General features: G+C 45.8%; 1 protein-coding gene and 1 long non-coding RNA gene across 4 annotated transcripts in view; one reads left to right on the forward strand and one right to left on the reverse strand.

Moving 5' to 3' along the window:
* On the reverse strand, positions 1-15,904 carry SLAMF7 (SLAM family member 7). 3 transcript variants are annotated; one of them, XM_047092883.1, is made up of 7 exons: positions 15,803-15,904; positions 6,107-6,349; positions 4,473-4,745; positions 4,140-4,256; positions 3,096-3,199; positions 2,299-2,361; positions 1-1,543 (listed from the first exon to the last, which is right to left on the reverse strand). In XM_047092883.1, the coding sequence occupies exons 1-7, from the start codon at positions 15,852-15,854 to the stop codon at positions 1,472-1,474; spliced, it is 924 nt and encodes a 307-aa protein (XP_046948839.1). In that variant the 5' UTR covers positions 15,855-15,904; the 3' UTR covers positions 1-1,471. The 3 variants fall into 3 exon arrangements, with proteins under 3 accessions (XP_046948839.1, XP_046948838.1, XP_046948840.1); XM_047092882.1 differs by having other exon boundaries at positions 6,017-6,349; XM_047092884.1 differs by lacking the exon at positions 4,140-4,256 and having other exon boundaries at positions 6,017-6,349.
* The window catches only part of LOC124521776 (uncharacterized), a 16,706-nt gene continuing 2,261 nt past the window's right edge, over positions 12,438-26,882 (forward strand). Inside the window, exons 1-3 of the long non-coding RNA XR_006964601.1 lie at positions 12,438-12,572; positions 22,517-24,600; positions 24,837-24,964. This is a non-coding gene — a long non-coding RNA (uncharacterized LOC124521776). The remainder of the gene's footprint in view (positions 12,573-22,516; positions 24,601-24,836; positions 24,965-26,882) is intronic.

Consider the following 26,882-nt stretch of genomic DNA (forward strand, 5'->3'; position numbering starts at 1 on the left):
TGAGGGGCGGGGATTACATACATTTTATTTGCCAGACCGACCTGGCGGGGATTCTCAATAAATATTAGTTGAACGAATTACGCAACTTTAAATATTTATACATGGTCACCTCTAGTTCTGCGTCTTTTATAATAGATTCGAAATGTGTCTTCAGGTTCAGTGTCTCCATTGAGATGGGCTTTTGTACAGCCCTAAGGCACGACCTTCTCACCTACAGCACGGAGTGTAAATAGAGCTGAGGCAGCAGTCCTTGTCTTCAGTCCAGACACACTTTAGAATTTCCACCCGGCCAAACATAGTCTTCTGCTGGCTTCTCTGTCCTTGTGTTCTTTGACCTCCAGGTCCTGTGGATCCACACTTGGCTCTCTGGTTATTGGGGATTTGTGGTGAGACCTGCTCCTAATGCCCACAGAAGTCATTCATGAGGAACCAATTTCATAAGGGCAGAGATCACACCTGACCAAAATCAGTGTAGGCTCAGCACAGTGCCGGGAACACGGTTAATGAGGTGGTTAGTGAATCCATTTCTGGCTACTACGTCTGCTTCTTCTGGAAATGTCTGCCATTCCTATATTCTTGCCCTTTTGGCTGCCGGACTCTAGGTCCACTCCTGACCTCCAAGCCCTAGAACGGGAGCTGTCATTCTTATGACGGACGCTGCATTTACATTTTGTGGAGACACTGCTAAGCCCCTTGCTTGGGGTTGGCTGATAAACTCACCATCACATTTCCAGGAAGAGATGGTTGCCCATTCATGGTTTGAGGACATTTCTCAGGAGTGGATGGAATTAGGAACTCATCTGAAGGACCTCAATCTGAAGATAGTCGCTCTGGAAGGAAGTCAGTAATTCATACTTCCTTGATATTTCTGGTCAATTCAGTGATTTTTTTTTTTTTTTTTTACCATTTTCTTTTTTTTTTTTTTTATGGTGAAAAATTTTATATTTAGATTTAGCCAGCTGGACTCAGTTTAGATGATCCCAATTTTGTTGGCAACATCCAAAACATCATAGTCGGGAGCCAGTCGAACGTATGTTTCCTTTTCTCCATCAGGCCTGATCAGAGTGTTGACCTTGGCCACGCCAATATCGTAGAGCTTCTTCACGGCCTGTCTGATCTGGTGCGTGTTGGCCTTGGCACCCACGATGAAACAAGTGTGTTGTGTCTTCCATTTTCTTCTTCACGGCTGACTCGGTAGTCAGGGGGAGCTTGGTGATGGCATCGCGGTCAAGCTTGTTTCTCCGGAAGCTGCTCTTCCCAGGATATTTGGGCTGCCTTTGGAGACGCAGTGTTTTGGGCCGCCGGAATGTAGGTGACGTGCAGATCTTCTTCTTCTTCTTTCTTTATGACTGTGGACACCTTTCAGCACTGCTTTCTTGGCCTTCAAAGCCTTTGCTTTGGCTTTGGCTTTGGGAGGGGCAGGGGCTTCCTTCTTCGCCATCTTCATGAGGCAGAAGCAATGCACTGCTGTTTAGTTGACGATCTCATAGGTGAATAACGTTGGTGTGTCTGGGGATATGGGTGTAGAGTGGGGCTCCTCCATCTGTTAGGCAGATATAAAGATCAGAGGTAGAGGTGGGAGGGCTCTGGATCCCACCAGAAGACCCCACCATCCCAGACACTCTTCCTAGCCAGGGTCACCCAATTATTACTTAAGTTCCAACCACATTTATCTTGTTGAATGCTTAATGAGCTGCACTTTACTTCCAATAATCCTATTGCTCTCCTAAGTAAAGTGCTAACTAAGCAAAGTGCTTGGCCCATCCTCATCTTTTCTGATCTGGTTGGGAGGAGAGACAGGACAGTATCACTACTTCTGCGAAGCGTGATCTGTGAAGGGTTAAGCTTTAAAGCTTAGCACGTTAGTAGTTTGACTAGGGAGAGGGTGCGAACACGATGCAACATAGCTAGACCAAAGGAAAGCAGCAGAAATTTCTCCCACCTCCGGCTTACTGTTGGCTCAGCGGCAAGCTGGCATTGCCTCCCCAGCCCTCTGAGGCATGACCCAAGCCTTGGACTTTTCTCAACCCAAATCTTTGGGATCCTGCTGATTTTCCCTAGAACTTCTTCTCTCCCTTTCTATTTGTTCCATATTACCCCATCCAACTCCTAAAACATAATTCTCATTTATTCTGTTTATTCTTGGGTAACCCTCAGCAAAGAGAATGGGAACATACCGGGGAAACGTTTAATACCAGAGAATACAAGATCTTTGGGGCCCAAGACATTTTTCGCTAAGCTTGAACCAGGAAAAAGGATGAGACAAGTAAGGTGAATCTCAGCTCTAAAGCTTCTTACCTTTTGAGGTATTTGCACTGAGAAATAAAGTGTTTTTTCTGGATTTTCCTCTGGAATAGTTTTCTATTAAAGAAAAAAAAAAGAAGAAATCATAGGGTCAGCTCGACAAGGCCAAAGAGACACCCAGAGTCTAGAGAAGGGAAAGCAGAGATGGGAGAAGGGGCAAGAAGGAAGAGAGGTTCTGGACCAGGAATGGGGAAAGGAGAAGCTCTTGCTGGTGAGTGTTATTATAATTATTAATAACTTCTTTTCAAGAAGACATTGCCTGATTTTTAAACTGTGTTGTATTTAAATAAGTTTAAAACTGTGTAAGATATAGAAGTCCTGTGAGCTATGAGCAGCCTGAGGTGATGGAAGTACAATGGGAAGTAATATTGTTAAAGTTGCAAGTAAATTTTTCCATTAGCCTGAAGGGTCCTTGGAGCAGATATGTGAGGATCACTGATGGGTCAAAACGACAGAACTACATTATAACTTAAACATCAGGCCAGAGTCACGCTTTTCTACCTGCCGTCCTTTGAAAAAGAAATCGGGCCTGTTGAGTGGCCCTTGTGAACTGTGGAGGGAAGGGAAGATGCCATGGATCACATGGTGAGCATCACTGGCTGGGACAGAAACAGAGGCCACCAAATCCTGCACAAGACAGAATTCATAAGGACTTGGGGAGACACATGGGGTTTCAAGGACTATACATCCTCATACCCATGTTACCCAAGTCCATGCAGAAATTTCAACCAAAGCAAGAAGGGCCTTAGAGAATAAGATCAGCCTCCAGGAAAGACAGAAAAAGGACTCACATCAACGCAAGTGATTGTGTCGTAAACTGGGGTCTCTCCAGACGGGGGGTAGTGGTTAGGAATTTCCTGATGAGTGTCCATTCCCTTCCTCTCTTCAATGGACTCTGAAAGTGAGGCGGGAGAGAATCAGGGCCAAACCTCCTTCCAACTCACCACCCCCACCAGCTCACCCCCTGGAAGACCCACTTAAGGTTACTGCCATGCTGAGTCCCTACAGCTGAAGGGTGTTTCAGGACGTGGGACTCTCAGTGCTACACTCAGGGAGATCCCACGATGAACTGGTTACTCTCAGCACTTCACTTCCCAATTTTTGGACCAAGTCAGCCAAAGGGGAAACAGAGCGAGTCAGAAATGCCTTCAGAGCTCTTTCAAGAGGGAAGGAAGATTTTAACATTTGCGATTTATACACAACTGAGGCTTAGGTCCCTCCCCAACACCCCACACCAACAGTATCAGTGGGAACCTGAGAAAACAAATCAGCAGGGTTTAGGGATGCAGAGCTTGGGACGTGGCACGGAAAGAGGCAGAGACAGATTTCTCCAGGAGGAATGCATCTAGACTGAGGTACAGAGTAAAGAGAGGTCTCTGGAGTTGGTCCGGTGACGAGGGCCAGGACTGGTTTGGGGCCTCTGACAAGGGTGGGGATTGGAAGGGCTGATTAGGGTGTGCCGCTCTATGGGACCTCAGAGTTGGAGGCTGTCACCTCCCGGGTCGGGGGAGCAGAGTCAGCAGTGTGGGGTTTGTGTCATCAGGAGAGTCACGCCAGTAAGTCCCTTTGGGGGAAGGGTAGGGGTGGCGCTGGGGAGGGAACTGGGAGGAGTTCGGTCTTAGGGGAGGAGTTAAGGACTCCAGCACTCTCTTACTCCGGAACTAAGGAGTGAAGGTTGGTTGCGTTCTCCTTGAGGACACAGAGTATGGCTTCTTCATTTCTGTATCCTTAGTGCCTAGTATTGAGCCTGGCACACAGCTCAACGTATGTTTGTTGAATAAACGAGGGGGCACATGCACGGATGAGGCTGAAGGCAAAAGTAGTGTGTGCTCTACCTTTTCTTTTTTCTCTCTGCATAATCAGAAGAACTGGCATGAGTGCAAAGGCAGTGATCAGCAACAGCACCCCCAGGGAAGCCAGGATCACGGAGGATTCTGAGTCAGCAGCCGCACCTTTAAAGATAGAGTAGGTGGGGGCGCAGGGAAGGGAGAAGAGTCAGATAGGGAAAATGACCCAACTTCTGAGGCAAGTGCCACCTCCCTCCCAGTCTGCTGAGTTCCCGGGGGTCTCCAGTTTTCATGGGCTGTTCCCAAGGGGACCAGGGACTGAAGAAGGTCTAGGTCCTGAGACCAGAGGCCCCTGGAGAGAGAGAGAGGAGAGAGAGTCACCTTCACAGAGCTTCCTGGCAAAGATGGGGTTTGAAGAGTTGCTGCTGATGGGGTTCCGGACCACACAGATGAAGATCGTGTCCCTTTCTCCCAGCCTCCAGGATATGGGGAGGATGGAGCCATTATGGGACTCATTGGCTGCCTGCCCCAGGGACTCCCAGCTGTAGGTCACATCCTCTCCTCCCTGGTCCATGAAGCATGTCAGGTTGGTGAGACAGGTGCCATTCTTATTGTTCTGCAGACCCATGGTAACTTTGGGCTTTGATAGGTGTTCTGCAAAAGAGAAACAGACCACCAAGGGTGGAAACTATGCCTTTTCTGAATTATTCTTGTAGATCTGGGACTGAGTCTCTGCGGTGCTACAGAGCAGAGAGGGAGCAGCAGTTCAGGGAAGAATTCTTATTCTTATCTGGGAAAGAGCTACCTAGGTCTGCTTTCCCACAGCTACCTAAAAGCACCAATAGCAGTAGAAATAATAATAATACAACAAGAGAGCAGCTGCCATTTTCAACGCACAGCTATACGGCCAGCCTTGTGCTAGATGCATCGTAGATGGGAGCTAATTTTATCTTTTCCAGAGGCTCCCCATTCTTCTGTCCTCAGGCTTCCTTGAAGCGACTTTCGCTTTACTCTCCGGGAGAGAATAGTGTGGGAATAATACCTCTGGTCCCCCCCTCTCTCTCTTCTGCTCGCTGTTCTCCCCTAGAGAATGAGCAATTTGCTCGTTGATGAGATGGTGAGAGCCTGACATCCACCCTCTACATTTCTCTACTACATCTGTCTACTTTGTGCTGTGACGATTTCTGTTTAGATGTGGTTTGACCTTTTCCCCCTCCCCCAGCCAGTCTGGCCACATAACGCGTGTCCCCCTGATCCCCTCAATTATGTCTATATGGAGGGCCACCTGGCTCAAGGTCCATAGCCTACATGTTAAGGGCAAACTTGGAGGCCCATCTCCTGGCATCCCTTGTACTGTAGCTCAGTGAGTGAGACAACTACTCTTACAGCTGGTTGAGCCATTGTTTTGTAAGTTCATCTTCCCTGAGTGATCTAGAGTTGGGGGAAAATATTTCTCCTATCTAGCTTCGCCAGAAAAAATAACTGATATTTTTATCTTCCTCCTGATTCTTGTGTCCATTTCTCAGTTGATTGGCGTTGGTAGGGGAGAAGGTGTAATTGATGTTTACACACAAAAGTCTTTCTAAGATAGGGACCACTTTCTTCCTCACTACAGATACGGAAACGGAGTTTCATAGAGCTTAAGTAACCTGGCGAAGGCTATGCAGTTAGTAGGTGGAGCAGCCAGCATTTGGCTTGTGTGGTCGCTGTGTCCCACATCATCCATTGTCTATACTGCATTGCCTCTCGCAGTCTCTGACCAGGAAGGGAACTTAGGGGTCAACTACATTCACTTCATCCATACAAGAGTTCCCTCTTCCACATTCTTGCTAAGGGTTCATCCAACCTTTGCTTGGACAGCTCCAATATCAGAGTTTACCACTTTATGAAAACAGTCATCCACTCTGGGAACCGACTCTGCTCACCATAGACACGCAGCCTATACTCCTGGCTGAAGGAGTCTTTGAGGGAAGAGCTGTATATCACCACGCGGTAGTCACCAGAGTCATTCTTACTCAGTTTGCTGAGCTTCAGGGAGTAGTTTCCTTGTAAAAACTTCACCCTTTCCTTGTTGCGACTGTGGGTCACTATGACGTTGGCTTGTCTGTCTGGCATTTTTGGCTCTATGGTGACGAGAGGGGTTGTGTTGAACGTCCAGACGATAGTGTCTATCTGAATTCCTGGGAGCTTCAGAGGGAAAGTCACAGACCCACCAAGGTTACCAACCAGCTCCTTCGGGGCTCCAGAGGTTGCTGGCCCTGCAGAGACAGAGAACCGTAAAATAAACCCATGTCCCTGCCCTTGTCACCAATTATTCGCCTGCTTTGGGTCCTGGGAAGGTCCTGAGAAACCCTGTGGAGCCAACCCAACCAACCTCTGGGAAACCCTTTGAAACCTCACTCACACGAAGGCACTGAGGTCAGAGCGCCTTGCCTGAAAGCAGCGACTGCAAGCAAACCCATCCCTTCCCAGAGACCTCAGTCTGGAAAGACCACACTCTGAGGTAGGTCATCAGGCCCGGCTCCATCCTTGACAAGTTCCCGTTAGGGGACAAGTCGGGAGCTTACTGTCCCCTTCCCCCAGACTCCCTTGGGAGAACTGATTTGGATGCAGAAGCACAGACCAGACACTGGGGAGGGAGCTCTAAGTTCCTAATGATAACAATATCTGGGAAACTTGGTCTCCTGTTTTAGGGTAGATTAAGGTGCATTCAAGATCATCCCTGAGTGAGGTTCTCATTGACCTGAATTTCGGTGTCCTTCGTTGAGTGGAAAGGCAAGGGGTGAGTTACTGGATGCCCTGCAGTATGTCCAGGGGCACCCGTGATCCTTACGCCCAACGATTAGGACTTGTAGTGAGGCTTATTTGACTCTTAAAACAATGCTTAGAGGAACGATTCATATATATATATATATATATATATATATATATATATATATTTATATATGGAACTTGAGCCACAATGAGGTTAAATGACTTGTTGAAATTACAGTCTGTAGGAGGGAAAGCCCACATCAGTACCCACAGGGTCGAGGTCTTATAGGTCACTGTTTACAGATGAGAGAACTAAATGCCAGAGGCTGAGAGAACTTATTCAAGGATCACGAATAGTGGTGAACCAAAACCAGAACCCAAAGCTTCTTAAAGGTGTTCTCCGTAAAAGCACAAAACCCAGTTTTCTTCCCTTCTGCCTCTTAACCGTAATGCGTCACGCTGAAATTTCTAAGAGAATTTTTATTAGTTCCACCACGGAAAGCACAAAAAGGAAAAAAAAAAACCGAAGAAAACCTTTTTTTTTTTTTTTAACGTTTATTATTTTTGAGACAGAGAGAGACAGAACATGAACAGGGGAGGGGCAGAGAGAGAGAGAGGGAGACACAGAATCTGAAACAGGCTCCAGGCTCTGAGCCATCAACACAGAGCCCAACGCAGGGCTCGAACTCACGGACCGTGAGATCATGACCTGAGCCGAAGTCGGACGCTTAACCGACCGAGCCACCCAGGGGCCCCGAAGAAAACCTTTTTAAGTCATCTCTCTGCCCAGCGTGGGGCTGGAACTCATAACCCCGAGATCAAGGGTTGCATGCTCGGCGTACAGAGCCAGCCAGATGCCCCAAGAAAACCTTTTCCAAATCCAACAGAGCATCCAAACTATAGGTTCCTGACCATTGTAGTATAATGAGGTAACTGCTGGTCCTCATTATGACTTTTGTAGGCTGCTTGCACTTTCGCCGTAGTTGGTCCTTCGACCATAAAAATATTAAAAATTATATTTTATGACTGCATTGGCATAACGATGAATTGTAATGCCAGCTGGACTCATTATTATATATTAATTGTTATCATTATACTTACTTTTCTTCTGATTCTGAAATTAAAACTATCGTAGGTCCCGGGCCCTGTGCCTCAGTGGCTCCGTATGATTGACCAAGCATCCAGGTTCTATTTCTGTATGTTGCCATACTTTTTAAATCGAAGTAGAGTTTCGTGTTAGTTTTAGGTGTGCAACACAGTAAGCCAACAATTCTATACGTGACGCAGTGTTCCCTATGATAAGCATAGTCACCACCTGTCACCAGACTAAGTTATTACAATATTATTGACTCTAATCCCTGTCCTGTGCTTTTCCCCCCTGTGACTTATTTATCTTATAGTTCAAAGTTTGTACCTCTTAATCTTCTTCACCTATTTCACTCCACCCCTCAACCTCTCTGGCAACCACCAGTTTGTTTTCTGTATTTATGAGTCTGTTTCAATCGTTTTGGTTTTTGGTTCCACATATCAGTGAAATCATATGACGTTTTTCTGTCTCTGTCTGACCTCTGTCACTTAGCGTAACCCCCCTGGGTCCATCCATGTGATTGCAAATGGCAAGATCTCATTCCTTTTCATGGCTTAGTAATATTCCATCATGTGTATACATCACATCCTCTTTATCTATTCATCTATTCATAGACACTTGGGTTTGCTGCCACATCTTGGCTATTATACATAATGCTGCAATAAACAAAGGGGGGTGTATATATCTTTTCGAATTCGTGTCTTCATTTCCTTTGGGTAAATACCCAGTGGTGGAATTACTGGGTCATATGATATTTCTGTTTTTAATTTTTTGAGAAAACGCCATACTGTTTTCCACAGTGGGTGCACCATCTACATTCCCACCAACAATGTGCTAGGATTGCCTTTTCTCCACACCCTCACCAACACTTGTTATTTCTTGTCTTTTGGATCCTAGCCATTCTGATAGGTGGGAGGTGATACCTCATGGCGGTTGATTTGCATTTCCCTGATAACTAGTGATGTGGAGCATCTTTTCATGTGTTGGTTGGTCATCCCTACGTCTTCTTTGGAAAAATGCCTCTTCAGGTTCTCTGCTCATTTTTCGTTGGATTATTATTACTATTATTATTTTAGCATTGAGTGTTACCATAATATTTTCTACCCCTGTGGCGCCGCTGTAACTTATCCCTCTTCTAGTAAAATACAAATTCCTGTACTGGCCTATCTAGATATCGAAAAATGGCTGCACTATTTTTTCCAGAGTCTCTGTTACAACCCAACTACTCTGACAGAGTTCCCGATATAGTTGCTATGTATTAAGGTTGAATCCCTGCCCATCCCTTGTTGTAAAGATTATGCCTAATACGTAAAACGATCCTGAAAACTTGGAATTTTGATCCCTTTGCACAGGGATCGGCAACCTATAATCCATGGGCCAAATGTGGCCCGCTGCCTGTTTTGGTAAAGAAAGTTCAAACTGAACACAGCCATGTTCTTTTGCTTACATAGTGTCTCTTGCTGCTTTTCCATTACCAAGGCTGACTTGAGAAGTTACAATAGAGATTATATCCTCTGCAAAGGCTAAAATATTGACTATCTGACCCTTTACAGCAAAAGCTTGTCAGCTCATGATTGGATGAGAAAACCGAGATTCAAAAAAAAACCTAAGTAACTTGTCCAAAGGCACAAAGCTAGTAGGTGATGATTTGTTGAGGATTTAACCCAATGTCCCCCCGTTGGTTTAGTCTGAAGGCCCTGGGGCATTTGTGCCAGCTCTAGCCCTCTCCCTTTCATCAGCTCCCAGGAGGGCTCAGATGTTAACCCTGAAGACTTTGGGGTTAGACACAGTCTAACAGTCTGTGAAGACACAGATCCTGGTTTCCCCTTCATGTCCTTTGGTGAACTTCCCTCAAGCCCGAGCTGAGCTGCCGGTGCCCCAGAGTAAGGGAATCTGATGCCACTAAATGTTCACCTAGTCCCCCTAGTCCCTCGATCACAGTTTTGGGATCTTGACCAACCTTTTTTTTTTGGGGGGGGGGTGGTAAATTTGTGTCCAAAAGTACTGGCTTCTTCCCAACCTTTTTCTTTGTGGGGGAGGGGGGTAAATTTATGGCTTCTTCCCCTGGGTAAATGCCTTTTGAGGGGCTGATTCCTGTTCGAAACATTTCTGGCCCCTTGTCCCCATAATTTATCAGTCAGTGCATATATATTTTAGATCCATCAAGGCTTTATTAAATCATTATGTTAAATAATCTGATTTTTCAAAAAGCTTCTCCCCTGCATCTCTAATACTGAAGTAGGATGGTTTCCAGTGGTTTAACCATCTCAACGGGTGTCTAAACAGTCCCAGTACATGCAACAGACAAAGTCTATTTTGTTTTCAATTTTTGACTGATCAACTAATGTTTGTGTCCTTTTACTTCAACAATAAGGTGAATATTCTGCAGTCAAATGAAGGTTGGGTATCCCCTGGCCCTAAATAGGTGCAATCCTGGATTTAGGGCACCTTTGAATAATAATCATCTTCGCATGAGGTTTGGGGGGAGATGTGTAAGCTGGGGAGGTGGCAAAATGCAAGGATGTGGCTTTAGTGGCTGTGTGCACCCATTTAGGCCATGCACGATTATTCTTCTCACTTGTTCACACATGTGGTTCTATTTTTGCAGGCTGAATGTCAAGAGCTGCAAATTTCGTGTGGCGAGATATATATATATATATATATATATATATATATATATATATATATATATAAAACATGCCTCCAAATTCATTGCTCCTTGTCAGTATGAAATTGGAAGACCTCACGGTGCAAATTGCCCACAGGAGCCTAGAGGGAGTCTATCGTTCTACCTTAATTGTATCTTCAGGATGAAAAGACGGGTCATGAAAGAAGAAAGTGGTTCCATGCCATTCCCCAAATGTGAGTTCAAAGGATAGGGGGCCGGGTGGGTGAGTCCTAACCAGTTTTATTTCCTCCTCTGTGGAAAGACCTTCCCAGAGTTTCACAACTCAGTTTTTCAGAGTTGGTGGGGGGAAAAGGGATCCAGAAACAAGAGACTTCTCTTCTCAGTATTTCAAGACTGAACCGAAGCTTCGCGTTCTGATTGGCTTTTCCACCTGCCCTGATCCTATCGAATTTTACCATGCCTAGGTAGGTCATGGTTTCCTCTTTCAGTCACTCCTTCCTCTAGCAAGGATTTATTTTGCTCCACATTTGTGCCAGGAGTTCCATATTTGTGTCTAGGAGCTGAGGATATAACTAGGGAGCAACTCCTACTCATGGGGTCAGGAGATAGTCATTAATTAACTACCTGTATGGGTTATAAAACGGGATGTAGCAGGCATTTGGGGAACCTACAGTAGGGAAAGTGAACGTGATCTGTAAGATTGGGACACTCTAGAGAATGAGTGGATAACACCTACCAAAAAGGCCCAGGAGGATTGGGCCTCAAGAGACTCATCTACCCTCCCACCTGGAGGACCAGTGCAGTGACTGTCCTAACTCGCCTCTTCCGCATCCACCTTACCCTTTCCTCATTTTGTAGCAGCTGCATGGGTTGGGTAAGACTGACAGGCGCCTAGCTCAAGGGGTAGCCTTCCTCTGGCGTGCTAATTAGCTCAACAGTATCACATGACCTGGGCTGACTCATCAAGAAAGTCCAGGGCATTTGCTCAAGGGCAGGATGACCCTATGATGCCGTGAGAAGACATGACGTCACTTACTACCACCGGACAAGGAGCCAGCTTCCCTCACCTGACTCCCAGTTTACTTTGTACCCCACATTTTTTTGTGCTTTATCCGTCTCTCTGCCGGTCCAAGTATTATTCAAGACCCATAAAGCCCTTCCCTGAGCAAGCCTCCACTTTTTTCTCACGTCCACCCCCTGAAATTTACCACACTTGATTTTCTACTTTAAAGTCCCCAGAAGGAGTTATTCCGCTGGGCGGTGGGTGAACGTACCATTTGTTGACCCATAACTGGTCACCTGGTGGTGAGGTCTGGGGTCACACCCAGGGAGGGATGGGGATGGCCAGGCCGTATGGAACAGTGTGAAAGGGGTAGTGCTCTGGCCTAAAGGGGAGCCAGGAGACGGTTCACACCTGGTATCACTCCTTAGCTCCTAAACTGGTTTAATGGGCGTTAGGCTTTTTTATTTCTGAAAGTAACTCCATGAGATAGAGGTTACTAAAACTTCACCTTATTGATGAGGACACTGGGGCTCCAAGATGCTGAGTGATTTCCCCATGGCCCCAATCCGAGACGTGGTGGATGTGGGACGAGAAGCTAGCGGGTCCTTCTGTCTCAGAGGCCTAAGCTCTTCACACGGCTGCCTTGCCACTGAGCACTTTGAGTTTCAGTGTTTTCAACTCTCATAGAGAAAAATAACCTTTATTTGCCAGAATTTGGGGTGGATGAAGGGGCGACATGGATTTGAAAGCATTTTGAGAAGTTCAGAGCCGTCTGCCAACGGGGGGTGGGGAGGGGAGCCTTATCTAGGAGACAGGCCTTGAGAACGCTTCTCATTTTTACTTCTCATTTCACTAAGGATGGCTAGAAGTGAGAAACAGATTTCCCCAAACTTCTTTGGTTGGCTTCTCAGCAGGATGAACTTCTCAGAAGGTGGTCTGGAGCCTAATGCCTTTGACCATTCCCTGGCTAATTCACGGCAGAATGGTTATGCCCAATCACCCCGCATGGTAAGAACTCCCGCAGCCAACGTCCCCTGCCAACCTGCCTTTGGAGGTGGCGGGGGGGGGGGGGGGTGGGGGGCGGGGAGCTGGAGCAGTAGGCCCTCTGCCTTCTGTCCCGGCCAAGACTCTGATGTTTTGACAGCAGGAGCATCGACCCTAAGACACTGTTCACAACAGGAAGGGACAACAGCTCCTCCCCTTTGTCACGTACCTTTCCTCTGGGTTATCACTTCCTCCACCGTAACCTGTTTCCCCCCACAAGACTTAAGAGATGAGTGGAGAAGGGGGGAGCTGGGTGGCTCAGTTGGTTAACGGTCCATTAGCGGTCCATTAGAATGTACCAGCGTCTCATGGCCTCCTCTTCATGGAAGCCAGAGCATCTCAGAGCCGGGAGAGACCTTAGGGACTACGAAGTCCTATCCCACCTCACACATGAGGAGACTGACGCTCCCTCCAAGGGTCACGGTGACGTGTTCTCAGTCAGTGGAGCCAGGACTCCTAAGGCAGGGCTTCCCAAGCTCTGCCCCCGCCACCCCTGAGGCCGGTGGCAGCGCCTCAGGGTGTTTCTGGAGAGCTGAGAGAAGGTCCAGGGGGTGAGAGATGGGGAGGGGTGATGGGAAGGAGGCTGGGGAACCCTTCTTGCGACAGGGAGGCTTCCACTCCGTGCAGTAATTTACGTGTTTGATTCTGCATAAGGTTGTGTTTCATAAAAGCAAACTGTTGCTTAAGACAGAAAAACACCAATTTTGGAAACTACTGTTCCTTACCCAACTTCCCCTTACCTCAGGTACAACAGAAAGAGGATTTTAAATCAGTCTTAGGTACGTGAGACAGAGGTTGCCCCTCGGTCATCTACACCCCCATTCCCTCTTGGCTCTTCTGGTCTTTTTCAACATCTCCTCAATACCTGCTCACCCACGTTTTCTGTTTTCCTTTTTTTTTTTTTTTTTTTTTGGAGAGGGGTGGTGGAGGGGCAGAGGGGGAGAGAGAGAGAGAGAGAGAGAGAGAGAGAGAGAATCTTAAGCGGGCTCCACGCCCAGCACCGAGCCTGACGTGGGGCTTGATCTCACGACGGTGAGACCATGACCTGAGCTGAAATCAAGAGTCGGATGCTTACCTGACTGAACCACCGAGGCTTGTTTTCCTTCTTTAAATTGTCTCCTTGGGGTGCCTGGGTGGCTCAGTCGGTTAAGCGTCTGACTTCGGCTCAGGTCACGATCTCGCTCGCGGTTTGCGGGTTCGAGCCCCGCGTCGGGCTCTGTGCCGACAGCCCGGAGCCCGGAGCCCGCTTCGGATTCTGGGTCTCCCTTGCTCTCTGCCCCTCCCCTGCTCACGCCCTGTCTCTCTCTCTCACTCTCTTTCTCAAAAATAGAGAAACATCAAAAAATTTTTGAAAACATGGTCTCCTCAGCCCCGCTGTATCACTTAGTCCTCCCAAAATCTGTGAGGGAGAAGCAGACTATTGAGCCCATTTTCCAGATGAGAATCCTGAGTCCGCAAGAGCGGTTTCTTGGCCCCTCTGAACATGGCCAGGGTGGTTCCTGATGGTACATCCACATCCTGAGCCTGGAGTGACCTGCTCTCTTCCTGGGCATCTTCAGTCCCTACCTTGGCCTCGGGTAGCTGGAGAGGTAAGGAATCTCAACAGCTCTCCTGGGGAAGATTCAGCTCAAATCCGCAATTACAGAGGGCTTCTCCGGGGTCCAGCGCATTGTCAGGCAACTGGGTGTGATGAAAAGAACACTAACTAGCTTTGGAAACCCAGTCCCTGCCCTACTTTTTAACGGCTGTACCATCTCGCCCAAGATACCTGACCTCTCCAGCCCGAGTTTGCCCATCTAAGAACGGAGGGTGATGACGTCTATCTCACAGGCTCATGAGGACACGGTGTGAAAAACGCCTTGGATGTGCAGCAGGAGCATAATACATGCGATTAGTACTGTACTTGTTTGGTACCTGGTATCTCATTTAAAACATCACAATAATTCTGCAGGTTAGGCTATGTGCTCGCGTACAGAGGCCGAGGACCTTACTCACGACAATACGACGAGGTCAAACCCGGGGGTCCTTGTCCAGGGCTGGCACTGCTTCCTCTGCCCTGCCCACTAGAGGCCCTAGGACAATCGTGGACTCCCTTCAACCACGGGGGGGGGGGGTGTAGCACCCAGTGCTGCCCACAGCTCGCGTTCCAGGTGAGCACCTGGGGGTTTGAAAAGCCCCGCTGTTTCCTCCCCCACTTCACATTTTTCAAGTTCCACTTCTGATTACTGTTTCTATTCAGGGAGCCGTTTGTAAAGCGAAAGCCCACGGTAGGACCACCTGCTCCGAGCCAGGAGCTTCCTAAAAGCGTGCAAAATTCTAATGAACTCAGGGAAGGCGAGGGTCTGCTGATGCTGAGCACTCAGTGAGGCCGGGAAGGATTGGGAGCAGGGACCGACTGTGTGGTCTGGGGCAGGTCGCCGCAGGAAGTCGTGGGGTGCCCACAAACGGACCACCTGTGCCAAGTCCCCAGAGGGAGACCTCATGGGGGTGCCCTGCGAGTTGGGTGACTGGAGAGATAGTCCTAACCGATGGGGCTCCAGGTGCTTTCTGAGAGCTCTGAGGTTAGTAACATCTTCAAAGGGTAGAACCCTTGGGACCGGAGAAGCAACAGCCTCAGTCCTTCGTGTTAGTAAACATAAAGTGCCTACAGTAGGAGACGCTCTTCTGAGTGGACACGGGTTGAATTGGCCTGGTTAAGAGAGAAAATTCAAACCTTTCCTGCCATTAACCTCCCTGTTATGCACAGTCATTGAAAATATCTTTCTAAGCATATTTAAAACCTATTTTTAAATATGGACTTCTAAATATTTAAAAAACGTATACTTATAAATAAGGAAACATTCACCAGTACGCTCTCATTTTGATTCTAAAGTCGCCCTCCAAGGGAAGGAAGGCTGAGGCTCGGGGAAGATAACATCTTTTATTTAATTCATGGCAGAACACAGGTCTTTCTGAACACAGGTCTTCAGCCCTTCCTTCCCTGGGACAGTCAGAAGGGGCGACTGTCCCCAGAGCCATTCTTTCTCCTCTCGTTTCTTCCTGTCCTCTGATTTAGAGGTCACGAGATGCAGAAAATAATATGAGATGAGGGAGCAGAACTTCCTGAGTTGGCCAGAGTCCCAGAGTGGACCCCAAAGCCTAGAGGTGTACAGGATGGGGAAGGCAGTCAGGAGAACAGGACGGTCTGGACTCACCTGGATGTTGGCAGAGAAGGACAAGGATGAAGCATGCTAGGTAAGCAAGCATGTTGTTCTCTGGATGCCAGTCACTCAAATGATTCCGCCTCCTTTGCACAGTGCACACACCTCTCCTTTAACTGACGTTTTTATAGGAGGGACCATGAAAGTGACACGTGACCATGAGCTGTCTCTAGTTTTTTTTTTTTTTCGTGCTTGTTTCACTTTAGTTGTAGGTGGTCAATGAAAGGTGTCAGGAGTGAACTGAGTCCCAAAGGTGATGCAGACCCCATTTTACAGAGAAGAAACCAGGCTCACAGAGGCTAGGAATTGATTAAGGCCACACAGCCAGTCTTTTCTGCTATATTACATCATCTCTCAGATATTCAGAACAGAGGAAATGGAAGCAAAGAGAAGGTCAGAAGGAGGAACAAAGGGTGGCACAGGGAATAATAACAATATTTATTGGGCTTTGCTAAATCCCAGGAGCATGTGCATTTTTTTTTTTAATTCCTGTGAGATACCACCATAATTCTTATTTCCTAGACGAGAAAGTGAAGGCTTGGACAATATTACAGCAAAATTAAAGAGTTATTTTAATTAAAAGAAACCATTATGAGAGGCAAAAAGGCAAGCCATATAGTCTGAAAAGATATTTTTAATACTTTAATTCCACAGGAGTCTTATATCCATAATACATAAAGAAGTCTTACATATCAATAAGAATTAGGCAGACGACCCAAAGCATAAGCGACTGAAATAGATACTTCCTTAAAAAAATTTTTTTTAAGTTTGTTCATTTATTTTGAGAGGGAGAGAGAGAGAGAGAGAGAGCGTGGGGGAAGGGCAGAGAAAGAGGGAGACAAAGAATCCCAAGAAGGCTCCTCACTGCCAGGGCAGAGCCCAACGTGGGGCTCGATCCCACAAACCGTGAGCTCATGACCTGAGCTGAAACCAAGAGCTGGATGCAAAACAATCATAAATGTGTCTCACTAGTAATCACAGATCTTCAAAAAGCAGAAAAAAAAAGTTTCTCTTGGATAGAAGCCCAGGAGTATGATTGCTGAGTCAGATGGTAAATGTCTGTTTAATTTCTTAAGAAACTGACCGACCATTTTCTAGAGTTGTAACATTTTACATTCCCACTGGTACTTTCGGACAGCTTTGAGTCTTCTATATCTTCATCAGCATTTGCTATTGTTACCATATTTTATTTTAGCTGTTTTTTTTTTTTTTCAACGTTTATTTATTTTTGGGACAGAGAGAGACAGAGCATGAATGGGGGAGGGGCAGAGAGAGAGGGAGACACAGAACTGGAAACAGGCTCCAGGCTCTGAGCCATCAGCCCAGAGCCCGACGCGGGGCTCGAACTCACGGACCGCGAGATCGTGACCTGGCTGAAGTCGGACGCTTAACCGACTGCGCCACCCAGGCGCCCCATATTTTAGCTGTTTTAATAGATGTGCAGTAGTATCTTATTGTGGTTTTAATATTTAGTATTTAAATCTCTGATCCATCTTGAGTTGATTTTTGTATAAGGTGTGAGGTTTAGACTGAGGTTCATTTTTTTCTGCCTGAAGATGTTCAATTATTCCAGCACCATTTGTCGAAAAGATAATCCTTTCTATATTTAAATGCTTTTGCAATTTTCGGAGAAATCACGTGGCCATACTTGCATGGGTGTATTTTGGGTTATCTATTCTGTTCCATTCGTTTACATAATGTTATTATTGCTTTACTAGAGCCCAAGTCTACCATTTTATTATTTCTTTGTTTCTTCTTCTTTGTTGCCATTGCCGTTCTTTGGTTTTACTTTCTTAGTCATTCTGTGGGTCACTTGAAATCTTTTTTAAATTTCAGTTCATTCTTTTTTTTTAGTATTTATTTATTTTTGAAAGAGAAAGAGCATGAGCAGGGGAGGGGCGGAGAGAGAGGGAGACAGAGGATCTGAAGCGGGCTCGGTGCTGTCAGTACAAAGACCAATGTGGGGCTCGAACTCACGAATCGTGAGGTCATGACCTGAGCAAAAGTCAGACCCTTAACCAACTGAGTCACCCAGGTGCCCCTTGAATGTTTTTTATAGTTTCATTTTGATTTATCTACAGTATATATATATATTTTTTAATGTTTTATTTATTCTTGAGAGAAAGAGAGAGCACGAGTGAGGAAGGGGCACAGCGAGAGAGGGACACAGAATCCAAAGCGGGCTCCAGGCTCCGAGCCGTCAGCACAGAGCCCGACGTGCGGCTCAAATCCACGAGCTGTGAGATCATGACCTGAGCTGAAGTCGGACGCTCGACCGACTGAGCCACCCAGGCGCCCCATATCTACAGTGTATCTTGAACAGATTTTTAAATGGCTGCTTTATGCATTTTATTACACATACATAAGTTATGGTCTACTGGTATTGACATTTTACCAGTTCAACTAAAGTGTAAAACCTTACTTGTATTAGATTCTTTTACTATCCTTTCCTAATAACTTATCTTAAATATATCCTTTATATACATTGAGGACCATGTAAGGTAATGTTATAGTTTTTGTTTCAATTATCAAATATAATTTAAAAACTCAAGAGGAGGATAGTCTATTATATTTATCCATATATTTTAAAAATGTTTGTTTATTTATTTATTTTGAGGGGGGAGGGACAGAGAGACAGAGAGGGAGAGAGAGAATCGCAAGCAGCCTCCACCCTACGTGGGCCTCAAACCCACAAACCGTGAGATCATGACCTGAACTGAAATCAGGAGTTGGACGCCTAACTGACTGAGCTACCCAGGTGCCACCTCTCCAGCTTTTAGAATTATCTTGTGGTTGTGTTTTATATACAATGTCCAGTATTTTTATTTGTACTTAGTGGGGAAAATAAAGAGAAATGTATCTACCTCATCTTTTCTGGAACGAGGAACACGATCATGTGTTTTTATATCCTTTCTCTCTTCTGACTCCAATGAAATCATGGTGAAATCTTTTAAAAGGACTTTGTTAATTTGTGAAATGAATTCAACGTGGATAACTTTTCTTTCTTTAAAAATTTTTTTTTAACGTTTATTCATTTTTGAGACAGAGAGAGACAGAGCATGAATGGGGGAGGGATAGAGAGAGAAGGAGACACAGAATCGGAAGCAGGCTCCAGGCTCCGAGCCATCAGCCCAGAGCCCGACACGGGGCTCGAACTCACGGACCGTGAGATCGTGACCTGAGTGAAAGTCGGACGCTTAACCGACTGAGCCACCCAGGCGCCCCATGGATAACTTTTCTTATCTGACTTGAAAAACACGGTAATGATGGAAGAAACATTTTCAAATCTATTAAAGTCTATAGCCTTGTTGAAAACTAAGATAAACATACATCTAAAAGGAACCTTGATACCAAATTTATGAAAAGACAGGAAAAGAAAATTATAGACCTGTGTCCCTTATAACATAGTTGCGAAGATCCTAAATGAAACGTTAACAAATCACATCTAGTGGCGTGTCGAAAATATGTCATGATTAAATATCACTTATTCCAGGAATGTGAGAATAGGCCAATATTATAAACATTTGTCAGTATAATCCATCACATTGACTAAAGGCACCATAACGTATGATTATCTCAGAAGCCATAATAAAATATTTGGTAAAAGTTAATATTTACTCATAATTTTAAAAAATTCGTGAAAAACTATAGCAAACATCACACGTAAAGGCTGAACATTTAGAAGCAATACTATCGAAGTCAGGAATAAGATGAGAATTGCTCTAGTTATGGCTACTATTCGTTAATGAACTAGTGTCTTAGCCTGAGCAATGAGACAAGAAAAATAAATAAGCTGTATGTGGTTTAAAAAAAGAGAGAAAAATTACCACTATTTTCTGATCACATCACTGCTGATATAGGGAATGCAAAAGAACCTGCAGACAAACTATGAGAACTGGTAAGAGAGTAAACAACGACTCCAGCAGACAGCCATAATTTTACACAGGTAATTTTTCTCACTTGGCTTACAGGTTGACACCTGTTTACTTATCTTGATCTAGTTTGATGAAGAGATAGAAGGGTATTTCACCCAATGTTACACAGAATTTTATTAGCGGAGTCAGAATACAACACAAATATTTTGACTTCAAGCCAGTGATTTTTCCATTATGAGGTATCACCCATTTGTAAACATACTTCCACAAATGTGGAAATGGCAGAGACAGCAGCTTTGAAATACTGCGATTTCGAATGCTGACATTCTTGGCAGAAAAATGAGGTTGGAGAGGAGGTGTTTCACTGAAATCCATCCAGCCATGGTTTTGAAGCAGATGCCTCATTCTCATTTAATTTCACTTTAGTGATTCCCATCATGGCTTTCCTTGTCCTAGAGCTGACCAAGCCAAAGTTTATGGGAAGATAGGAAAAGAAACTATTTTGATACGAGAAGCAGCAGAATTGGGCAGAATGACATCAGTGAAAAATCCTGGGGCACCCCATCAAGCCACATGTGGAGACAGAAACTAAAACAATTTTCAGGCTGTGCTGAAACAGAAAATAACTACTTTTGTAACATAACACATATTAGCAGCATGTGTCATTTAATCATTTTCTCTTTTTAAATTGGCCCATGAGACCCCATTCTTTCTTGGTTGTCTCCTACCCAAGCCTTCTCATTTTCCATTGTTTAATGATGCAAATTTTCCCCGTCCATGAATATTGAAAAGTCTCTGGCTTTAGTCCTTAGACTCGCTCATTTCTTTCTTTACCCCAATTCCTTAGTCAATTTCATTCAGTCTCTTGGTTTGAAATACCCAATTTTGTTTTCAGCTCTGACCTCTTTCCTGAATTCCAGGCTTGTGTATCCTACCCTGGGTCTCCATTTGAATGTACGAGGCATCCCAAACTCCCCCTGTACCAAATCAAACTCTTGCTCCCCTCCCTCTTACCTCCTCCCCCACTTGTTTTCTTCATTTCAGTAAATTATAGCTCTAGTCATTAAGGTTTTCATGCCAGAAAATTACAATTATCCTCGACTCCACTTTCTCATATCTCATATCCATTCATCAGCAAATTCTATTGTCTCGACTTTGGAATATGCTCAGAAACAGACTGTTTCTTGTCAGTCTTACCAACCATCACCACTGCCATTTCTTCCTTACACTATTGCAAAGGCTATTTAACTAATATCCTTGCTTCTACCTTGGTCTCCTGGAACTTATTCTCCACAGGTCACTAGAATGATCGTTTTTTTTTCTTTTTGAGAGAGAGAGAGAGAGACCTCGCGAGCATGTGCATGAGTGTGGGAGGGGCAGGGGGTAGTGAGAGAGAGAGAGAGAGAGAGACAGAAAGAGAGGGAATCTTAAGCAGGCTCCATGCCCAACTCAGAACCCAACTCAGGGCTTGATCTCATGACTTGATTTCACGACTGTGAGATCACGACCTGAGCTGAAATCAAGCTTAACTGACTGAGCCACCCAGGTGCCCCTAGGGTGATACATTTAACACGTACACCGAATCATGCTATTTTCCTGCTTAGCATATCACTTAGGATAAAATGCAAAGTACTTTTCAAGGCTTCTGACCCTACATGATGGCTCTTAGTCACGTTTCTGATGTCATCTCCTAATTCTTTCCCCCAGCCTGTTCCACGCCCGCCAGGCTAACCACCTCACTGTTCCTGAATGCCCCAGGCACACCCCAAGGCTTTTGCACTAGAGGAAAGCTCTTCCCTCAGATATCCACGTGGCTTTCCCTTCCTTAAGATTTACTCAGTATTACTTATTAGAGGGGGTTTCCTTGTCCCCTTGATAAACTATCACTCCCTGATCTTTCACTTTCTTTTTTTAAATTAGAAACATTTTTTCTTCTTAAATGTTTATTTATTTTGAGAAAGAGGGAGGGAGGGACGGAGAGAGAGGGAGAGAGCGAATCCCAAGGAGGCTCCGCACTGTCAGCACAGAGTCCGGCTTGGGGCTCGAGCTCACGAACCGTGAGATCATGACCTGAGCCAAAATCAAGAGTCTGACGCTTAACTGCATGAACCACCCAGGCACTCCTCTTTTACTTCCTATTCCCTTACATTATTATTATTATTGTTTTCTTTAGTATTTACCACACTAAAATCCAAAAATCGTAAGAAGAAAGACTTTGTTTTGCTCACTACTCTATTCTCAGCAACTAGAACGTTGTCCGGTACATAGCAGGTCCTCAATACATGTGTTGAGTGAATGAATGACTGTCCGGAGTAATAGAAATTGAGTAATTGTGAATGACACCCACCATTCCTTTTTTTCTATTTGGAGAGGAAAATTGGGAGTAGAAAAGGGATGAGAGTTTTCAGGGACTCAGAACTCTTTCGTGGCAGAGCAGAAGGTGGGGGAAGACTCTAGGGGATGAGAGAAAATAATGCTTGTATCTTTCCAGGGGGAAATCTGTGTCGTCTCAAAGCGAGAAATGGCTGTTGCTTTAAACCCTGACAGTACTGTTACAGCTCATATCGTTTCAGAAACGTCTCTTTCAAGATTATTTCTTTTTCAAAACACCTGTGATTAGAGTATGTTTATGCAAAGTGACCATGTAGCAAACACTGCAGAACTTTTCTTATGATGTGATTTGGCACCCGATTATCATTTAATGGTTTTCTGTGTGAAATTTCTCGGCGTGGCATTGAAACGTGAAATAGAGAACTTCAGCTTCCAAGCTAAAAACTATACGGGAGCATTTTGAGAGCTTTCTCACTGATACACTTTCCCCACAATTTCACAGGGTTTTTGGACATCTTCAATAGAATGCGTTTTCCAACTCACTGTGAAATAGTGAAATTAGTGTTCAAAAGCCCCCGGGAATGCACGTATATAATAGCCCGATACTCGGAGACTTCATAGAAACCGGCTGCGGTCTAATGAGAATATATTACTTTCTCACTGGCCTGTGGCTTCCCTGCAACCCAGTTGTAGAGTCTATACTCCTGGTGGCAGAGCCACGCTGAAATTGCCAAGCCCAGTGCTGGAAGCTGGGAGCAGATTCCTTTCTTCTCTGGGCCCCGGCTCCCTTCCTGACGGCTCACAAGTCTGGACTCTGGTAATTGCCGCGTCCGGTTGTATCAGCGAAGTTTCAGACTGTGACTACGCTTTCCTGAAACTGTCTCCAGTTTCCAAGAGTCACCTTAAGCGGCCAAAGGTGAGAGAGAATCATTACCAGATCTCACGTGTCTTTCGTGCATTCTGGTTTCTATGCCGCTTAACCTGTATCAGTTTCACCGATCACGCGGCATGTCCTTTGGGGAAGGAGGCTCTAGAAAGGAAGGCTTTTGTGTGTGTGTGTGTGTGTGCGTGTGTGCCCAGATGTGAGCAGATTCCCACACGCTGACATCGGACACCCAATGATCTACCTCAATTACCAGGTATGGCAGGGGACCCTCTCGAAGCCCACACCCCTGGTTGGTGCTCCTCATCTGTCCTTGACGCAACTTATATCACCCGCTGGGTCAAGGGTTGAAAACACAGTCGAGAGAAATGGGTCTGCCGTCACAGAAACCGAGCTCTGTGGTGGGAAATACACACACAAGACAATAACTACCATGCAGAGGGCAAGGACTGTGATGGGTCAAGTCCAAGCGCAGAGTAGTCCTAAGGTGGGGTCTGCCAGTATGTGTCATCTTGCTCCTATGATTCATTGTTTCTTCAACTGTGGAAGTAGAATAACACTGCCTCCTCATACCTACCTCATGGGTTGTGGTGGGGGCAGAACTGCAGTGGGCGTGAAAGAACTTTGTAACTCTAAAGGGCGATAACACCGTGACTACAAGGCATGCGGGGTGGCAGTGGGAGGGCATGGCCTCCTGACAGCTGTCCTACACAGGGATCCTACAGGTTTCACGGCGTGTGGAATTATCCAGATATCTAGAGCTCAGACTGGTCCCCGGGCAGTTCAGAACTTCCGAAACGTGAAAAACAGAACAGAAGAGGAGCTGTGCTAACCCCGGTCTGGTGCCTGAGCCAGTGGAAACTCAATCCCCAAAGACTGGGAAGTAGTCTCTTTAGGCAGGGCCGGTCCCCGCCCCCCTCTCTCTGCTGGTCTTCACTCCGGTATCTCAGAACGCGGGTCTTCTCTGGGTCTAACCTCTATTTCCCCTGCTTTCATGTACCATCTTTTCCGTTTGGTTGGAGGAGAAAACCATTACAAGCTTTCTCTGACACTTCTCCATCCAACCCCTTTGAGAGGATGGGACACGGGGGAGGAGGCGAGGTGAGAAATGTCCAATACGCTTGCTGTCCATCCGTGTGCCCACAGATGGTCCATATTCCTTGTCATTCACACCAGAGCTGTCCTGCTTGCCTGGTTCAGCAGGACTGATGTCTCTCCCTCTCTCGTGCTGGCAGTGTCGCCCAGAGAGTGGCTAAGCAGACAGATGTTCCAGCCACGTGGCCCACACTTGAGTCCTAGTTCTGTCCCTCCCTCCCTGTTTGGTCTTGAGCAAGGCGACTGAGGTTCTATGCCTCAGTTTCCTCGCCTGGGAAATGGGGATAACCGTAGTCCTTAGTCCACAAGATTGTGAGTATTAAATGAGATCGTCTATATTGACATGGCATAAAGACTACCTCATAGTGAGTCCTCAGTAGACATTAGCTATTTTTTTAATCGGCTCATTTAAAGCAGCTTCTAATCACTTATAGAGAGCCAGGCACAATTAGATGAAGTCCGAGTTCCAGACTTCATGAGAGGAATCCTGATGAACCACATGCCTGGATTGTCTCTCCAGGTGCCTTCTGCCTTCAGTGTTGGTGTTCCAACACCCCCCCCCCCATACACACACACTACAGAGAAGGCACCTCACCTGCCCCCTTCAGGTAAGCCACAGTCCCTCTAACTAAAACTCATCTCAGATTCCGTGACTCTTTGCTGCCCTCTGCTAACAGAGGTGTGCCAGGATTGGGTGGGGACGGATGGGGGAGGTTAGTGGGTGGCTGAGGGGTGTGTGGGGTGTCAAACGTGCAAACGTGAGGTGTCTGCTATACCTCGTCCCTGTTTTCACAGGGCTTGGGCCACCAATTGCAAATTCTGACATTATATTCGTATCATGCAGATTTTCTACAAAGAAGAAAGAGAACTCGGCAGAAGGTCACCATTTGTCAGTTGCTTCGTAGCTGTGCAAAGTAAAACAGATTTACAAAGCACTCTGGGAGACGTGTTGTGGGGCTGGGGGCCCTACAGGTTAGTGCAGGCTCCATAGGTTAAAAAGCCTCAGCCCCATGAGAATGCCCCCGACTTCAGACACCAAGTCCAAGTAGTAGGTCCCCAGGTTACCCACAACTTCTGTCCAGCGAGGCTACAAATTGGAGGTTCTAATGACCCGTGTTCCTGGATTCGATTATTTGCTAGAACAACTCCCAGAACTCTGAGAAACACTTGTGTTGACCGGTTTATTATATACTAAAGGATATGATAAAGGATACAGATGAGCTGCAAGGTGAGGAGATGTATTAGGCGAGATCTGGGAGGATCCTGACCCCACGGAGTTGGGATGTGTCACCAACGTAGAAGCTCCTGGAATCTCATACTATTGGGATTTTTATGGAGGCTTCATCACGTAGGCGTAATCAATTATTAACTCCATTTCCAGCCCCTCTCCCCTCTCTGGAGAATGCGGGATGGAGCTGAAAATTCCAAGCATCTCATCTTGGCTTGGTCTAGACCACAAAGCCCCAGGATTTGCAGTTTCCACAATCTCAAAAGAGAATCACAGCTTGAGTGATGTCTTTTTGATATTGGCCCTGGAGGGTCTAGAATGCCTCATTCAAGTGTCTAATACATTCGATTCGGGAGGACATCTTTGGGTTTAAGGGAGAAGGGAACATTACAAAATTAGTTTCCCTACATAACAATATGTTTGTGCCAGGTGGCTGATGTGTGTCAATATTAGGGAATCTCTCTTCTTGGGACCCGAGAGCGGTTTCAACGAGGGAACTAGAGGGGAATGCTGTCCGCACCCCCTCCCCATTTCACTCTGCTTCTGAGACCTTCCGCTAGTGACATTTTCACCTCTGCCCCATCCCCAAAAAGTGAAGCATGTTAACAACCACAGCTTTCAAAGAACCTAACGCAGGGGCGCCTGGGCAGCTCAAACAGTTAAGCCTCAGAGTCTTGATTTCGGCTCAGGTCACGGTCCCATGGTTCCTGAGATTGAGCCCCGTGTTGGGCTCTGTGCTGACAGCCTGGAGCCTGCTTCGGATTCCCTCTCTCCTCTCTCTCTGCCCCTCCCCTGCTCGTACTCTGTTTCTCTCTCTCTCTCTCTCTCTCTCTCTCTCTCAGAAACACCTTTTCCCGTTGGGTGTCTCCTCTCCTTTCTTTGCAGGAGCCTTTCTGGCTTGGTTTCTAGCTTTGCAGGAAGGGTGTTAGCAGACACACTGTGGTCCTTCTCTGTGGTCTTTCTTGGTTCTCTCACCATGAACTTTGCTCTTGGGGGGTCAGAGGGGGGGTCAGAGGACATAAATGTGGGGTCGAGATGGGCGGTGGATGACAGGCTTTGGCCAGTCTGAAAACTGCTTTTCTTTCCCTTCACACTGTTCACCGTTGTTAAAAAACCCAATATTGTTGTGAAGTTTAGGCTTTATGCACTTACTTCTTCACGTTCTCATTTGTTTCTCTACTCAATGCAAACTGAGATTTTCTCCCAGGATTCATTTGAAATTGGTGATTTATTAAATCCGATGGAGGCCTTATTCCTTTTGAATACGAAGGAACAGATGAGAATAGGAATGGAGAATGAGAATGTCTATTGCAAAAAATCAAATCACAAAGAGTAAAAACTACTCAAGCTTCCCACCCTAGCGGGAGACAGACACTAGTTTTCAGTTTTATGTAAATTATTTCAAATCATTTTGTATTCCTATGAGCTATATTATACACAACGCTCTCCACGTGAACAGATTGTGACAAAACAGGAGTGTATCATATGTATTTGCTTATAATTTTTTTCCTCAACAATATATCATAGACATTCCTTTTAGATGAAAACATTCTGTGCTGTCTCATTCTGTGTTATGACTCCATATTGTCCCACGGATGTGTTTATGTTGGGATTTTTCATGCAGTCTCCTTTTGGTTGGTATTTGTAAGTTATTTCCAACTT

Source organism: Lynx rufus, unplaced genomic scaffold (assembly GCF_022079265.1).
Source record: "Lynx rufus isolate CCGP_SWC_20201006 ecotype Redwood Valley unplaced genomic scaffold, mLynRuf1.p SCAF_31, whole genome shotgun sequence".
NCBI lineage: Eukaryota > Metazoa > Chordata > Mammalia > Carnivora > Felidae > Lynx > Lynx rufus.

Excerpts from the sequence above, each read along its gene's own strand:
- SLAMF7 (XM_047092882.1), bottom strand. The coding sequence starts at position 15,854 with ATGCTTGCTTACCTAGCATGCTTCATCCTTGTCCTTCTCTGCCAACAT. Across the intron at positions 4,746-6,016 it reads GTATAGGCTGCGTGTCTATG|AACACCTATCAAAGCCCAAA; the intron begins GTGAGCAGAGTC and ends TCTCTTTTGCAG. Across the intron at positions 3,200-4,139 it reads GCAGAGAGAAAAAAGAAAAG|AGTCCATTGAAGAGAGGAAG; the intron begins GTAGAGCACACA and ends CCTCACTTTCAG.